The sequence below is a fragment of the Prionailurus viverrinus genome, chromosome A3 (genome assembly GCF_022837055.1).
Source record: "Prionailurus viverrinus isolate Anna chromosome A3, UM_Priviv_1.0, whole genome shotgun sequence".
Taxonomy (NCBI): Eukaryota; Metazoa; Chordata; class Mammalia; order Carnivora; family Felidae; genus Prionailurus; species Prionailurus viverrinus.
The window spans coordinates 22,785,447-22,803,776 of NC_062563.1; the positions used below are offsets into that span (position 1 = coordinate 22,785,447).

General features: G+C 39.7%; 1 protein-coding gene across 4 annotated transcripts in view; it reads left to right on the forward strand.

Annotated features, from left to right (window-relative positions):
• Nucleotides 1-18,330, forward strand: part of NDRG3 (NDRG family member 3) — a 68,251-nt gene that overhangs the window by 28,964 nt on the left and 20,957 nt on the right. For 2 of the 4 annotated variants that reach the window (XM_047851720.1, XM_047851721.1), the window contains 5 exons: nucleotides 10,529-10,634; nucleotides 11,842-11,962; nucleotides 13,839-13,901; nucleotides 15,242-15,302; nucleotides 17,017-17,103. In XM_047851720.1, the coding sequence (XP_047707676.1) occupies nucleotides 10,529-10,634; nucleotides 11,842-11,962; nucleotides 13,839-13,901; nucleotides 15,242-15,302; nucleotides 17,017-17,103 (438 nt within the window). Of the gene's footprint in view, nucleotides 1-6,883; nucleotides 7,061-10,528; nucleotides 10,635-11,841; nucleotides 11,963-13,838; nucleotides 13,902-15,241; nucleotides 15,303-17,016; nucleotides 17,104-18,330 lie in introns of those variants that run through there. The other 2 variants (XM_047851722.1, XM_047851723.1) reach the window with 2 other exon arrangements.

Sequence of the window (18,330 nt, forward strand, 5' to 3'; positions counted from 1 at the left end):
GTAGCTCTGTTGCCAATTTGCAGATCAATAAAATGAACCAGCATCTCTCCATCTACCTAATTTATCTGTTGACTGGCCCTGAAAGAAATGGGAGGAAGAAGTGAGTACATGGAAATGAGAACCTTATGTTTGGAGATGGATTCATAGCAGTGGCTGTGTGAAGCAACATGAAGTAAACTCAGAGGGTACTAGGCAGAGAAGGAAGGTGTGGAAAACCAGCTTCCTTGCTTCCAAGATTCAGCCATCCTGTATATGCATAGGCAAATAGTTATTTTCAGATATGCATTTTATGTTAAGTACATTGGAGTCTGTCTATAGCATTAGCATCGAAAGGAAGAACTAATACTTATCTTGCATGCACACTTATATCATAGCAATATTGGGTACCTACTGTAGATACTAAATATACACATCTCCAGTCCTTGGAGCACTATCACAAGGTGGTTCTTATTATCCTTGTTTTACAGACAAGGAAATTGAGAGTCAGGTTTCATAACTTGCCACTGGGTGGAATTGGGGTTGCAAAACCCCACTCTTCCTGGATCTGTTGCCTGTCCTTTCCCATCTGAAAATGTCCACAGCTGAGATGTTGTAAGGAGTTGAGTTGTTCTGAAAGCTGAAATTCTTTAACAGAACAGCTGAAACTGATTTTGTTAGGGGATAGGCTCATAGCATTGTTACAGATTTCTGAATCCCAGTATCAAACACCTCTTGGTATGACTATTTGGTACTTTATATATATAAGAGAATCAACTTAGTGCTGTTAAAGTCAAGTTTGGGTTTACTTGTTTTTAACTTGACCTAATTTCAGTTATAGTTTGGATCTAGGTTGAACCAGTTGAATTTGGCTATTGTTAATATCTGATATAATTTACCTAGAAGGAGATCATTTGAGAAAGGGTGACAGTAGAATTCAAAGTGAAAAATCCCAGGAACAACAGTGTGTGTGTGTGTGTGTGTGTGTGTGTGTGTGTGTGTACACACACATATACGTACATACACTTCAACTTAAAAGTGTAGAAGCAGGGGCACCTGGGTGGTTCAGTCAGTTAAGCATTCAACTCTTGATCTCAGCTCAGGTCTTGACCTCAAGGTTGTGAATTCAAGTCCTGTGTTGGGCTCCGCTCTGGATAAAGAGCCTACTTAAAAAAAAAAAAAAAAAAAAGTGTAGATACATTGATTTGATTTTCACCAAATTGAGTACCTCCTGCCCCAAAAAGAAAAATGAAATGTAAAAAACTACATGCTCACTGCAAAGTAGATAAGAAAACAAAAAGTAAATAAATAAAAATTACTTGTTATTTCACTAGTGTATGGTATTTGGTATATATTCTTTATGAATTTTTCACACATAAGTATACTTAGATATAAATGAAATTGAGTTTTAGAAATATAATTATGCATCAGTTTTTTTAAATTAAGGCTTAAAAATAGTCTGGCAAAAACTCATGATATTTTTGGTGAAGCTTTGATGTAGTAATATATTCTGGCCTTGTAAAATATAACTTTTAGTTCCGTCCTAATACAAATAGAATGGTGGCAGGTGTTTGTCACTGTCACGTGTCTGTCACTGTTTTGAATGTACAGGTTCTTTGTGCTCTAAAGAAGAAAAAACCATAGACCCTTCTTTTTTCCTCTTTCTAGCTCTCACAAATCTTCTACCACCATTCTTGTCTGTCTCTTTGTTAAAGGCTTGTGTGATGCTTTGGAGACAGCTGGATCAAGAGTCTAGTGACAGTTGGATAGAAGTCCCCAAAACTAGGAACTGTGATATAAGAAGTCTAGAATGGCCTAGTTTGCGTGAAGGCTTCCCGGAAACCATTGGGCATTCTTAGGAGACAAAACAGATCTAAAGCCAACATTGTCACTAAATGTTAAAGCATTCAGCATTGGCATTGGTGTTGACCATTAGCATTACTGTGATACTAGGTTACCTGAAGCTATTTAATCAGGGTTTCCTTCTGATCTCTGTCTTGCCTCAGAAAAATCTTTAAGGAATATTTGATGACGTCCCCAGGAAGTTACCTTAGCATCATCAGCCAAGCTCATAATGTCACTCTGAGCCACCCTTTCCCTCTGTTTTCTTTACCAATCAACTACATGCTTTTTTTTTCACCTCCAATAATTGAAATTATAATTAGAAGTTTACCAGTTCTCAGGGCATTGGCTGCTGGCTCAGTTGGTGGATCATGCGACTCTTGATCTCGGGGTTGTGAGTTCAAGTCCCACATTGGGCCCAGATCTTACTTTAAAAAAAAGTTTATCATTTTTCTTGGTTCTTTGTTTGTCCTAAGTCACTTCATTGATAATTAACTCCACTGAGACAAACAGCAGTTATATTTGGATATAAGGTAATGTGGGAAGGGATGGTTAGAGGTGATGTGTTTAGGGTTGATGAGAAAGGAGAAAAGAGCCTACTGCCAGTTGAAACAATGTATCAGCAGGCTTATTGTCCATTTGTCTATGTGGGTGCTGCTTAATTTTCCTTTCCTTGTGAAACCATTTAAAGGTTTAGAATTAGAGGGGCGCCTGGGAGACTCTGTCAGTTAAGCATCCGACTTCGGCTCAGGTCATGATCTCAACGGTTCGTGAGTTTGAGCCCCTACATCGGGCTGTGTGCTGACAGCTCAGCCTGGACCTGTTTCAGATTCTCTCTCTCTCTCTCTCTCTCTCTCTCTCTCTCTCTCTCTCTCTGCTTCTTCCTGGCTCTCACTGTCTCTCTCTCAAAAATAAGCATTAAAGAAAATTTTTTCTTTTTAAAAAAGGTTTAGAATTAGAGCTGAGACATATGCTATAGCAAGTGTATATGATACATTGCTTTTAAAAAATAACACTTATCTTGGGGTGCCTGGCTGGCTCAGTCAGGAAAACATGTGACTCCTGATCTCAGGGTTATGAGTTCGAGCCCCACATTGGGTATAGAGATTACTTAAAAATAAAATCTTAATAAATAAATAATAACACTATATAACATCAGAAAAAAATTAGAAAAGTATAAAAATAAAGGTTGCTTATGATCCTGCTACCTAGAGATAACCATCTTTTGTTTTATTTCTTTTTAGTTTCTACTTTTATGTTCAGGTTATTGGCAGAGTACATGCTCACGTTGAATATTTGGAAAGCACAGAGAATTATACAGAACAAGAAAAAAACTCATATAATCTAGGGACAACTATATTCTTATGTTTGGTGTTGAAATAGGTGTGTGTGTATAATTTTTATAAAAGTAACTTTTTAATAAAGAGTTTATTTATTTATTTTGAGGAGGGTAGAGAGAGAGTTGCAAGCATACTCCACATTGTCAGCGCGGAACCCAGCGCAGGGCTCAATCCCACAAACTGCCAAACTGCGAGATCATGACCTGAGCCGAAGTTAAGAGTTGGGTGCTTAACCAGCCAAGCCACCCAGGTGCCCCTATAAAGTAACTTTTAAATTTATATAGTTGCCAAATTGGATGTACAATTTTGTGTCCCCTTTTCTGACTTCATAATTACAACACAGTCTCATTTCTATATCATTTTTAAACACTCAAAAATAATTTCTGAGAGATGCCTAGTATTTCCTCATCTGGCTATACCATGACTTAACTATTCCATTATTTTTGGAAATTAGATCATTTATAATACGTTCAGTTCACTGAACGTTTTTGTGCATAAATTTTATCCACACTGTAGAATACTTCCTTACATGGACTCTTGGAATGAACGTATTTAGAGCTCTTGGCATATCTTATCAAATTGCCTTCCACTTCTACCAGAGGGGTACTTAATAAATATTAATGGAGAGTGCAAAGCTGCTGTCTGCCAGGATATATCATTCCCATAGAAGAGGCTAATAATGGAGTGCACTCATAAGAATGGAGTTCTTGCTTCTGGAATAATCCAGGCATGGCCAAGGGCTGAGTAATTTCATGCTAGCTGCTTAATTGCAGTAACTCTTTGGGGAACTGATTTATAGAACCCAACTGTGAGGATTGGTTTTTAGTAGTGCAATTCAAATGTATATATGTGACTGCCTCTTCTAAAGGGGTTTAAACAGCTTTAAACTCTCTTTTTGAAAAGTTAAAAATTCCTTAATTTTTTATTCCTGGTACCACTACTACAATTCAATGGGTGATATACCTGATGTCATGAAAAGAAAAAGAAAAAGCTACAAATAGATATAAAGACCTCAGGAATGTACATCTAATTGCATTAATCATTAAACAGCTTTAAACTCTTGAAGATCATTTGATGAATGGGCACGTTTGCAAAATAAGAATTAAGTGAAATAAGTATCCTGAAAGTTCTTTCCCCAGAAAAGAGGTGTTTGGAGAGATCTGGAGTTCAACTATCTGCTATAATCTGTGTTAGAAAGCTTGACCAGCTCTGTGCTCCTCTTTGGCCTTGAAGGATGTGAATGTGGCCCCAGCCCACCTTTCAGCCTCTTGTCCCACTGCTTCCTTTATATATACTCCCCACTCTCAGGAGAGCTGGAATTATTTCTGGCCTACCCCGCTTCTGCCACGTGCTTTTCCTTTCTGGTGGCCTTTGTTCATAGTTCCTCCCCTTGAGATGCCCCATCTTTTTGGGGTTGATTTTGTCATAGTTGTTTGGGGGAGTGGGGAAGAGAGAGGTTGATTTTAGTAAGTTCTAAAGATATAGGTGACTTTTTTTCTCATTGGGGGGTAAAAAGAATCTTACAGGAATAGCGAAAGTGCTTTTTATCAGCACCCCAATTCTCATTTCCCTTTTCCCCTGTCACTAGAAGGTTTTATTTCTCTGATGAGCTCTGTCATTATCATGGGCACAATGGCTGCCAACTTCAGGTTACTAGCTTCACTGCTTAAAAGATGTTTACCTGTATCTCTAGGCAAAAGTTCAGGGGCAGATTCTTGTTGGCTTAGCATGGGTCACGTGTACATTCACTCATTGTGGCCAGAGAGTGGGGTGTTTGAATTGGCCAGACCCGGAACCCTTCCTGCCTGGACTTTTCTACGTAGAAAGTCAGTGTTCTGGATGTTGCATGTGGGTTAAATAACCATTCACTCTTTTTCTCCTCATTGTTAACTATGGCTATGTGAAGATGATACTAGAGTTGGCTTTGAAGGAAGAAAAGATAGATTTTATGTATGGACATATTATGAAAGAGGCTTTCAGATGAAGAGCATGATTTGTGTAAAGGCCGAGAGTTGTGGGTGGTTGAGAAGTAACAGTAGAAACAGTCTGCAAGAGTGTTGACTGAACTAGGCTGAAAGAGGTAAGAGGAGGAGGGGGAATGTTGAGACTAGAGTCAGGGAAAAGTGTCATGGAACTTTAGAAAGGAGAAAGTGATCTGTGATAAGCAGAAGGCTGAATAATCTTAGAGGCAGATTCTTCTATGGGAGTAAATGAGGTTATGAAAAAAATCTTATGCCCCTACACGGAGGTAAGATAGTAGAGGTATTATATCAAAAATTCCTGGGGCCCCTGGGTGGCTCAGTCAGTTAAGCATCCAACTCGTGGTGTTAGCTCAGATCATGATCTCAGGGTTTGTGAGATTGAGCCCCATGCCAGAGATCCCTGCTTGGGATTCTGTCTCTCCCTTTCTCTCTTGCCTTCCTACTCAGGCACATGTATGCACAGGCACTCACTTGCTTTCAAAATAAATAAATAAACCTAAAATATGTTTTCTATATAATAACAAAAACTGTATCCAAGGCTCGTAAGTAGCCTGCTTATTAGAAACAATAAAATTCCATGCTAACAAAAATGTTGATATTTCCAAGAGTGTGTTGTCATTCAAGTTTTCCTAAACTATTTCAGACTGCCAGGGAGAAGAAGTATTAACGGGCATGAAGTGATCAAAAATTAACTGAATTCAGAGAGAAAAGGCAAGTCAGATTTTGTAATTCTGATAACAGCACATTTAGCTGAGGGAAGAGGACTCAGAAAAAAAAGGTGAAAATTGATTATTATAAAATAGTGGTAATATCCTTAAACTCTTAAATTCTTTTTTGAAAAAGTTTTTATTTTAACTTCAGTTAGTTAACACAGTATTATATTAGTTTCAGGTATACAGTATAGTGATTCAGCAATTCCATACATCACTCAGTGTTCATTACGAGTGCACTCCTTAATCCCCATCACCTGTTTAACCTGTCCTCACACCCCAGCCCCTCCCCATAAACTCTTAAATTCTTAAAAAAAAACTCTTCGATTGGAAGTTACATCTTTGAGGGATGCCTGGGTGGCTCAGTTGGTTAAGTGTCCAGGACTCTTGATTTTGGCTCCAGTCATGATCTCATGGTTCCTGAGATCAAGCCTCACATTGAGCTCTGCACTGACAGCGTGGAGCCTGCTTGGGATTCTCTTTCCCTCTCTCTCTGCCCCTCCCCGCTCATGTATGTGCTCTCTCTCAAAATAAATAAAAAACATATAAAGAAAAAAGAAAGTTACATCTTTTTTTTTAATATGTTTTTATTTATTTTTGAAAGAGAGAGACAGAGACAGAGTGCGAGTTGGGGAGGGTTAGAGAGAGAAGGAGACACAGAATCCGAAGCAGGCTCCAGGCTCTGAGCTGTCAGCACACAGCCCGATGTGGGGCTCGAACTCACGAACCGTTGAGATCATGACCTGAGCCGAAGTCGAATGCTTAACTGACTGAGCCACCCAGGAGCCCCTAAAGTTATGTCTTTGATTAAGAAGGAGATGCAGTCCAGGATGGAGACAGAACCAATATGATTTCAAGTCATTTTATAGCCTGGAGAATAAAGGGATTGTGTTTAAGAAGTCCATATCCTTGGAGATGATAAATAATCAGAGTGACCAGAACCTGTTAGACACTACTTGGGCTTTGCCCTTTGAGCAGGGGCTCTCATTGTGTAGTCACACTGTCTAGAATGCTGGGGAAGGGTGAGGTAATTGGAAAAGCAGCTTGTGAAACAGATGATCGTTGACTAAAGCAGAAAGGCGGCAGCAGCATCACCCCTGCAATTGCCTGACCATAGCCAGGGTCCCTGCACATTCATCTCCAGATGGAGACTTGTTTCAGCTATTCACACACAGAGTCGCAAAGGATATATTTATGAGTCCACATGGAGGTGAGTGTCTCCTTTCTTTTCATATTTTTTATTCTATCAAGAACATTTACATTCACATACTTTGAAAATGAATGAGACATCCACAACCAAGTGTTGCTCCAAATAGGGCGCAGGACTCTTGGCCCATGAATAGTTGAGTCATTACATAATTTGAGGCTTATAATGGGGAAGTAGGGGAGTAGGAAGTCTCCCTAAAAAGTTGAGGTCTTGTAGGGATCCAGTTTTAACTCTGAATTTCTCCAGATTAAGAAATGATTACAGAGTTACGTTTCCCTTTCTGTTATGTCTCCCTTTTCATCATCCTTCTTCTGAACTTCCCTGACAGCTAACTCCGCCCCCCCCCCCCCCCCCCCCCCCCCGCTCTCATCATCAATTACCTAGCTTTGGGAGGTCCTGCTAGCCTTAGGGCCACAGTGTTACCTGGTTTTTCCCTCCATCCTCAGTAGCACAGCTGAAACCAAGCTGGAGTATTTTAGCAAAACTTTACTGAAGGCTCTGGCAACCTGATTGTGAAGCTGACAAATTGTTGCAGTCTCTTCAACTTGGGTTCTCCTGTAGCGTCATCCATTTGGCAGGACCCAGCTTCTTCCTCTTTATTCCTTCTCTCAAGAAGTAAAACATGGGGGGAGGGGGAGGTATTAAAACACGAGAGAGATCAAAGCCTTCTTGAGTTCCTTTTCTGAATCTGTCAGCTCCCAGAAGGAAACAAAATCTTAAAGTTAGTGTACATTCCTTCTCTAAGTATTATGTTTTAAGTGTATGTATACATACATTTATGTAAGCGATACATACATACCCTTTTGCATTTCTACTCAGCATTATGTTTTCAAGATTTTATCTGTATATTAATGCTTCTAGTTCATTTTAATCTGTATTTCATTATATGAATAGATCATTATTTATCAGTTTTCCTATTGATGAATATTTAGGCTATTTCCAAATTTTTTGACATTATAAATAAGGCTGCAGTGTATCTGTCTGTATATATCCTTTTGTGTGTGTGACTGTGTTCGAGAATTTCTTTAGATTACACCTAAAAGTAAAACTGCTGTAGGATAGATACCTCTTAGCTTTACTAGAGATTACTAGATTGTTCTACAGAGTAGTTTTTCTAGTTTGCATGCCTACCAACAGTGTATGAGAGTTCCTGTTTCTGTGTCTCTTGGTCAACACTTGGTGTTACCTAACTTTAAAATTTTTGCCATCTGGTATATGTGAAATGGCATCTCATTAAATTTAATTTGCACTTTCCTGGCTGCTAATAGAGTTAATGTCTTTCTCCTCAGTTTTCTATCATGGTTTCCTGTTTATTTCTTTCATAGCACTTATCACATACTATTATTATGGGTTGGTTGATTTATGTGTTCATTGCCTGCCTTCCTGTCTAGAACATAATCTCTGTGAGAATAAGGATCACATCTCTCTTGTTCACTTTTATCCCCAGACCTTAGTCCAGGGTCTGGTAGTTAGGGATTCAGTAAATAGTTGTTTAATGAAGAAACTTTATAGTGGTGGGGGTGAGGGGTTCCTCAGTACTTCTGATATTACTACAAGAGAAATGCTCATGTAGTAACAGGAATTCATTTCTTTATATTCATCTCTTCTAAACCCTATACGTCATAGGCAGTTTGAAGTATCTGATTCTTTCCTTCATTTCTTACATCCCCTTTCTAAGTCTTTTGAATAGGCCTGAATAGGAGATAGAGAAATACAGAAACAGTCACTCATGACTTGATTTGATAGAGATTATCTGCTCCAGCCTGGGGCTTATGATACTATGATACACTGATACTGAATTAGCCTATGACTATTTTGTGCCCCACATCAGAGAAGAAACCAGAGTCCTGATGAGGTTCATAATTTGATAGGAAATTAAGTTGGAAGCCCTTTGCCTTTGCTGGGATTCTTATTGACAGTTAATCTTATCCTAGCTACATCTTATCTTATCTACTATAAGACCGTCTGAGATAGGTGAGGACTTCATCAGCAAAAATTCACTAGGCTAGACATAATAGTTTTTTATTTTTGAGAAATACAGACATAGAAGAGGACTAGAATAAACCTCAGTGGCTTTTCTACAGTTCCTTTCTTTTCTACCCAGTCACTCTTAGTGCTGGTCCTAGCTCCAATTGCATCTTGTTCGAGCTTTGTTTAGTTCCTGAGCTCTGTTCTGACTACATCTTGAACTCTACTCTTTGACTTGGTTAGGATTCTTTGGGGGTGCAGGAAACAAACCCACCCAAGCTAGCTTGAACCAGAGGCAATTCAGGAATGTCTCAGAAATTAAGACCATATACAGCTAGAACTAAGAATTAGAGCAGTGGAAGTGTTTACTAAAAGCTCCCAAGTCTGCTTCTCTTTTCAAGAGAAGAACCAAATTGAGGATAAAATCTCTTAGTCCCAGTTACAAATTCTCAGGGAAGGATACATACCCACCATGGACCAGATGCTCACCTCTCTTCAGTAAGCCATGACCATAAGGTTACATCCTACAAACTTGGCAGCCAAGAGCCTCCTGTAATGTATGGGTGACACAGGAGAGCAGCTGCCAGGAAAGGGAAGGGATTTTAGGCAGACACACCCATAAGTATCTACTGAACTTATTAGTTGCTGAATATGAGGTTAGAGGCTCTGAAACATCTGGCTTTTACCCAGCAGTTCCTTCATATTTTCTGCTTCCTTTTCTTCCCCCATGTCTTACCTGGCTCCTTACCCAGCTTGCTGATCTTTTAAAAGCTACTTGCAAGTGTATTCTCAACAGATCCCTGACTTGCCTCATTTAAAATAGTGAGCTTTAGGGGCGCCTGGGTGGCGCAGTCGGTTAAGCGTCCGACTTCAGCCAGGTCACGATCTCGCGGTCCGGGAGTTCGAGCCCCGCGTCGGCTCTGGGCTGATGGCTCAGAGCCTGGAGCCTGTTTCCGATTCTGTGTCTCCCTCTCTCTCTGCCCCTCCCCCGTTCATGCTCTGTCTCTCTCTGTCCCAAAAATAAATAATAAAAAACGTTGAAAAAAAAATTTTTAAATAGTGAGCTTTAGGAGCGCCTGGATTGGCTCAGTCGGTTAAGCAACCAACTCTTCGTTTCAGCTCAGGTCATGGTCTCACGACTTTTGGGTTTGAGCCCCATGTGGGACTCTTTCCTGGCAGCACTGAGCCTGCTGGGGATTCTCTCTCTCCCTCTCCCTGCCCCACCCCTGCACACTCTAAAATAAATAAACTTAAAAAAAAAAAAAAAGATAGTAAGCTTTGTGGATGAGAAGGTGTATTTTTCCCCTCATTTGTTAGTTTATCTGGAAGGAATTAGAAAGTAGGAATATGCTATATAGTATAACATGTTTCCAGTGTGCTTATGGTTCAGTGATATATCCTGCCCCAGCTAGTGAGAAATAGCAATAAATAGGTATTGTGGAACTTTAGCCATCTGGGAAGTACATTCTGCCTTTGCTGAGACAATACATTGTCTTGTTACAGGAACATGACATAGAAACAACTCACGGTGTGGTTCACGTCACCATCAGAGGCCTCCCAAAGGGAAACAGACCAGTTATTCTGACATATCATGACATTGGCCTCAATCGTATGTATTTGATTTTATACCTTCCTTTTTTATTATAATAATTAATCTTTGTATATTTATTTTTAAAAAGAAGAAACCCCAGTATTCTAACAGAGCACAGGTTTTCTCCTCTCTGGCTTAACCTTCCCTCCTCATTGTTACACATATTAATGCAGGGTTGAAGTGTCTGGGAAGTGTGCAGGAAAATGCGTTTGGGGGATACTGGAATTATATCTCACCTTTGTGTCTTAACTGGTAAAGGATGAACTGGTTAAGGGCAGAACTGAGAGGCGCTTGGCTGGCTCAGTCAATAGAGCATGCAGCTCTTGATCTCAGGGTCATGAGTTCAAGCCCAACGTTGGGCATAGAGCTTACTTAAAAAAATAATAATAATAATAAAGTGTGTCTTTAAAAAAAAAAAGAGTAGAATAGAAATCAGTTGTTTGTTTTGTTTAAGTCTATACTTCTTTGGTTTTTTTCAACTTAACTTTGTTGTGAGCCCTTCAATGAATTAGTGAAAGTGTTCTTCCTATAGCCTGTCATCAGTGATTTTAAGTGGACTTCTCTAGATAGTATAAGATTCTGGCTCTAGCCACAGGCTCAGAGCCTGTACATGTGTATGTTTTTCTCCCATGCTTCTCTGGCTTTCAGAGGTGGCCTACATTTATTTGAGGCTACAGTTTAGTGCTGGAGCTTTTGTAGCCCCTTAAGCATGAGAAGTGATTTAAGCAGTTATACTAACAGGGTAGAAATTAAAGCAGCAGCCCATCTCTACACTGCAGCAATTTTTCCAAGGGACAGTCTTCCACATGGTGAATGTGAGTAGCCCAGGATATTTACTCTAGCCACATTCTTGGAATATAGTCAGCATCTCTGTGTCAGATGGAGGAATAAGGTACATGAGAAATGACAGCATGATGGGTACAAGATTATTTTGTGCAATACCAGAATTGGTTTCCATTTTTTAGACACTGTAGAATTGAGAATTCAGTGTTGTTTTCAGGTCATTGGGATGTCTGGTATTCAGCCTTTAGGGCAGCTTGAATCACATTGTTCTGACACCTCATTTTGGTGGAACATTGAATAAAAGGAGTGAAAGAGGACAATGATATGGAATTAATTGAGCTGAAGAAAACTGGAGAGAAATGAAGAGGACTGTATGGACACTCCGTTGAAAATTGGGGAGAGAGAGAGAGTCTGTGACTTATGAGTATTTTTATTCTTGCAGATAAATCCTGTTTCAATGCATTTTTTAACTTTGAGGATATGCAAGAGATCACCCAGCACTTTGCTGTCTGTCATGTGGATGCCCCAGGCCAGCAGGAAGGTGCACCTTCTTTCCCAACAGGGTAAGGCCATAAGCAAGACCTTCTAGAAGCCATGCATTCAGAAGAGCAAATGATTGAGCTACAGTGGGAGAAGTAGCATTGATTTCTCCTGTTGATTTTAGCACAGGCTGTGGTTATACTTATCAACCAACTATCCTCCTCTTTCTTTCCTTGCTCTGAGAGGACTGTTGCGTACAATCTGTTGAGGGAAACTGCATATTTTCCTATGTCCAGGAATGGTTCTCCATAGATGGGAATCTGTCACCTTGTAATTGCAAGGCTTAAGTGTCTGAAACACCCACATCTCACTGTCTTTTATCTGTCCCCTTCCTCATCTTTTTAAAATGTCATTTCTGTGTCCCTCCCTAAAACTTCCAACTACCTAGAACAAATTCCAATCCATCTGTACTTCCTGGGAGCACCTCCCCAACCTTACCTCCCAGTCTAGTGATGGGAATTTGAATATTTTTGTAAGCATTTATTCTGAGAAGCTGCCCTGTCAAATAGAGATGCATTTTGACTGGACTTGGAGCTCTTGGCCTCATCCTAAACCTGCTTTGCATGGTGGAACCGTAGTCTCCCTCATTCTTCCATGGACATTGTAATTACGGAAAAGACCTTGGAAGGGGGAGTGAAAGCACAAGCTGTGGAATTACAGATTCTTCCCCTTTCCCTTGGCTCCTCTCCAGAGCTGCCTCTGCCAGGGACTGATGTGAAATAGACCATTGCAGGTAAAAAATAACCAACACTTACATTGGACTTAAACAGCATTCCTGACATTGCTTTAAACGCTTCATATCTGTTAAGTCATTTAACCCTCACAGAACTGTGGGATAGATTTACTATTATTCCTGCTGTACAGGCGAGGAAACTGAGGCTCAGAGATATTAAGTAACTTTGCCAAGATCACATAACAAATACGTAGCAGAGCTGGAATTTTAACTGAGGCAGTCTGGCTCCAGAATCCATGTTATTGACATGTTCGGGCTGTTCTGTCTCTCAGATGCAAATTGACCAATGACCAATTTATATCCAACAAGATTTATATCTGCTTCCTTTTTTCTGTTTTGTGTACAAATGGCTCAACAGCACTCCATCACTTAAAAAGTGTTTCAGGCAGAGGCAGGCTGATTCCCCTGTCACATATAGAGTAGATCCTAGATTGTCTTAAGGTCTCTTTCCATCTTTGATTCTGTAATCTTTATGGATGCTCCCTTCTTTTCTTGGGTTCCTAGTCTGAATCAGCTCCTGGCCTTGCTTGACCATCTTAGGATCATGTAGTTCATATCATACACCAAATTCAAAAGTAATAAAGTAACCACATTATCTTATGTCTAAGTAAAACAAATCAGCATTCATGATGAGGAGTCTAGGATATGGAATGATTATTTCCAGAAGCCCTGGACCAAATGAGCAAGTAGGAGAAAGGCATGAAGTGAAATTTGAGAAATAGACAAGGGTCCAATGTGGTTAGGCTCAGTAAAGCTTTGTTTATTTTTGCCTTTAGCTGCCTGATTATAAGCCGCAGACCAAAAGCCACCTCCTCAATTGGCTGTTATTGCTGGAAGTTTGCTGAGCCTCAATCCCAGTTGAAGTGATTGTTAGGGATTTGGAAATGCCTTCAGAGAGAGCCATATTACCTGTTCTGTTCAAATGGCTTCTTCTGGTCCCAGAGACTGCCCTTTAGAAAATAGAAACACATAGATTCTTCTCCTTTCTTCTCAGCATGGAAGTCTTAGAGAGACACAGCATGTCACAGTCATTTCCACACATCATCTCCTTTCTGCCTTTGGTAAAGGGAATGCTTTTCTCTAACAACCCCATACTCTTCTGGCTGTTCTTGTGACTGAGAAATGTGGGTGCATTCTAATTCAGGAGGTATCCTTCTGGATTTCAGGTACCAGTACCCCACAATGGATGAGTTGGCTGAAATGCTGCCTCCTGTTCTTACCCACTTAAGGTAGGTTCATTCTGCAGTTCCTTAACACAGTGTTTATTGAATTTCTACCATGTGTCTGATCTAGGGACTACGATGGTGAACAAATGGAATAGTCACTGTCCTCACAGAGCCTACTTACATTTTAGTGGGAGGAATAATTAACAACAAATAAGCAAATAATCACAACTAAAGTGTTGTAAGAGAAGTCAGTGAGGGTGATGCCTTAGAGAAGGGCTAGGTTTACAGAGATAAGGCTAGTTGAGCAATGCCTCTCTAAGAACATGTCTAGGCCAGTACCTAGACAGAGAGCCAGGGCAAGAGGATTCCAGACAGAAGGAATAATATTTCCAGAAGTCCTGGACCAAATGAGCAAGTAGGAGAAAGGCATGAAATGAAATTTGAGAAATAGACAAGAACCCAATTACATAGTCTCACAGATCAGGTAAGAATTGGGGATTTTATTCAAAAGACAAAAAAAAATATTGAAAAGTTTTAAGTAGGGGAGTGATACCCAATTTAGTCTTTTTTTTTTCTTTCAGGTATAGAATTTAAAAATGGGTTAGATAAGAATGTGCATTAATTTTGCCTTTTTTTTTTTCAGTTTAGTCTTTTAAATGGTCACTCTAGGTATTAAATTGCATTTCAGTAAAGCTGTTTATATTTTTTAAAAGGATTACTCTAGAGGCGCCTGGGTGGCTCAGTCAGTTAAGTGTCAGGCTTTGGCCCAGGTCATGATCTCACGGTTCGTGGGTTTGAGCCCCGTGTCAGACTCTGTGCTGACATCTCAGAGTCTGGAGCCTGCTTCAGATTCTGTGCCTCCCTCTCTCTCTGCCCCTCCCCTGCTCCTTCTCTGTCGCTGTCTCTCAAAAATAAATAAATGTTAAAAATAATTTTTTTAATAAAAAAAGAATTAGTCTAGCTGTGGGGAGAATGAGTTGGAGAAGAGTAAAAAAGAAAAAGCAGGAGACCATTAAACTATTACAGCAGTCAGGCAAGAGACGACTAGATACTGAATGCCTGGGGCTGGAGTGAAGTATATAGAGATAGATGGAAATATGTTGGAGGTAGACTCTTTGGACTTACTGTTAGGTTGAACATAGAGGTGATAGGAGAGGGAGCTATTAGAATGACTCCAGGTTTTAGTCATATTTCACTTAACCCTTAAAATCAACTTAGAAATAGGTGGTTATATCCTTTTATAGATTGGGAACTGAGGCTCAGAAAGTTAAAAAAAACTTGACCAGCTTCTAGAACCCAGTAAGCATCAGAGCCAGATTTGAACCCAGTTGTATTTTTTCCATTATGCCATGTCCCCTCCAAGTGAGTTAATCTTATCAGTGTTGGTATGTCCCCTTTCACAGTCTGAAAAGCATCATTGGGATTGGAGTTGGAGCTGGAGCTTACATCCTCAGCAGATTTGCAGTAAGTACAGAGGATTAGTCCTGCTACCCTTGAGGCACTGCCTAGGTCACAGCTCTACTGCTTTGTTAGTGACCAGGTACTACTGTGGGTCTTATGTCAGTTTTTCTGTAAATTCTGTCAACAACAGAAAAAGGTTTGTAGAAAGCCCTGTTTTGTACTTATAGTACCTGAAAAATCACGAATGAGGACAGGGTATCATCAATAAAAAGTAATTCTTAGAGAACATGTATGGAATTTTGTGAAGCCATTAAAATTTTATAAGAAGAGTTTGTAATGATATGTGATTCACATATACTGTAACATTAACAAAAAAATTAAAATACAGATTCACCATAGTTTGTGATAGACATAGGAAAGGATTAGAGGGAAGTACACCAAAATATTAATTAACAGGGACTGATGTTGTGTGGTTAGATAATACAAGTTTTTATTTCCTAATTTTTGTAATTTCTGTTTATCAGATTTTCTATAGTGAGCATAATCAGTGTAATCAGAGGGAAAGGAAGTAAACTGGAGAGTTTTGAGTGTAAATAGAAATTTCTGTGTTGATTTCTATTTAAGAAACAGAAATTAAGAAATTTTTTCAGGGTGGGTGCCTGGGTGGCTCATTTGGTTAAGCATCTAACTCTTGATTTCCGCTCAGGTCATTATCTCACAGTTATGAGATCAAGCCCACACTGGGTGTGGAGTCTGCTGAAAATTCTCTCTCTCCCTCTCCCTCTGCTCCTCCCCTGTGCACACTTGTGTGTGCTCACTCTCACACACACTCTAATTACTTACTTACTTACTTACTTACTTAATTCAATGGTGCCTGGCTGGCTTAGTCAGTAGAGCTTGTGACTCTTGATCTTGGGGTTGTGAGTTCAAACCCCACGATGGGTGTAGTGATTATTTGAAAATAAAATCTAAAAGGGGCATCTGGGTAGCTCAGTCAGTGAAGCGTCCAACTTCGACACAGGTCATGATCTCACAGTTCACAAGTTTGAGCTCTGCATCAGGCTCTTTGCTGACAACTCAGAGCCTGGAGCCTTCTTCAGATTCTGTGTCTTCCTTTCTCTCTCCCCCTCCCCTGCTCATGCTCTGTCTGTCTGTCTGTCTCTCTCTCTGTCTCTCAAAAGTAAATAAAAACATTAAAAAAAAAAATTTTTAATAAATATAAAATCTAAAAAAAATTATTTTAAAGAAATGTTTTTCAGATGCCTCCTGGGTGATAGGACAGTCTTTTGGGGTAGGGTGGTATCACCCATTCAGGTGCTTTCTGGGGGAAGAACAAAAAACAAAAAAAAACCTAAGAAGCTCCTATTGGGGTCAAGGCTATATGAATGTGAAATTCTCTAGTCTAAGCCTCAGCAGCCCCTTATGCCAAGTAATTCCAAGGGTACTTTCCCAGCAGGGAGAACCCACCATGAGCTAAACAACTGCAGAGATACTACCAGGTGCCTTCCTCTGATTAGGAAATAAATATCATGTCTCCTCACAGATCCTTGCCAGGCAATATCATTTCATAGCATTTTAAGGAACTGGTTTTCCAGATGTTAAGTCAGACTTAAAGAGCAATTTTTCCAAATATTCTACACCTAGCACCTCTCTGAAGTCTTACTTTCAAATCTGAGGCATTATGGCATAATACATAAGAATTGATTAACCATGCTCCAGTGTTTATAGAAGAATGCTGGGAGTGGAACTTTCAAACTGTTGTCTTTGTCTATTTCAGCTCAATCATCCAGAGCTCGTGGAAGGCCTTGTGCTCATTAACGTTGACCCTTGTGCTAAAGGCTGGATTGACTGGGCAGCTTCCAAAGTAAGCACTAAATGGTATTCATTGGGTCATCTCTCGGTCCCCTCTCAAAATGTCTTATTTTTATTTTTATTTTTTCACTGAAGTGTATACAGTCAAAGGCAAAAAGTTTTAAGTATATAATTTCATGAATGTGTGCATATATAATTGCCACCCAATCAATATGCAGAATATTTCCAGCTCCAAGGATTCCCTTATGCCTTTGCTTTAATTAATACTTCTTCTCCTTCCCAGACACAACTGTTTTCTGACTTCTATCACCATAGATTGGTTTTCTCTATTCTTTTTTTTTTTTTTTTTTAATTTTTTTTTTTTTTTTAATTTTTTTTTGGGACAGAGAGAGACAGAGCATGACCGGGGGAGGGGCAGAGAGAGAGGGAGACACAGAATCGGAAACAGGCTCCAGGCTCTGAGCCATCGGCCCAGAGCCTGACGCGGGGCTCGAACTCCCGGACCGCGAGATCGTGACCTGGCTGAAGTCGGACGCTTAACCGACTGCGCCACCCAGGCGCCCCTGGTTTTCTCTATTCTTAAACTTCATATAATTACAATGATAGAATATGTGTTCTTTTGTATCTGGCTTCTTTCATTCATAGTGATTCTTTTTCATGTTGTGTGTAATGATAGTTCTTTTAATTCTTGTTTAGTAGTCTATGGTGTAAATACACAAAATAAGTTGTTTGTTATTTGGTTATTATGAGTAAAGTTCCTGTGCACATTCTTTTACCTGTCTCTCCATAGACCTACACATTCATTTCTCCTGGGTCTCTAGGAGTGGAATTGATGGGTCATAAGGCAGCTGTATATTTAGCTTTGGTAGATACGGACAGTGTTCCACAGTGTTTGGCCAGTTTACACACCAGCAATACATGAAAGTTCCAGTTGTTCCACCTCTTCCCTAACATTTGAAAGTCATTTTAATTTTTGTAAAAGATGAGCAGTTTTATTTGTAATACTAGCTTGTTTCTATATGGTACCCATCAGCAAAATAGGTTTAGTTATTAAAAAACAATTTTTAATTATACCATCTTTCTTATTTTAAGCAATGCTTATGGGGAAATAATGCTGGGTTTTAATTTGCATTTCCCTCAGGGCCTATGATGCCAGACAGAGCACCTTTTCTAAAACTCAGTGGCCATTTCAGTATCCTCTAAGGAAGTGACTGGTCAAGTCTTTTGCCTTTGTTTCCCCCCTTAATCGGGTTGCTAGTCTTTTTCTTATTGATCTGTA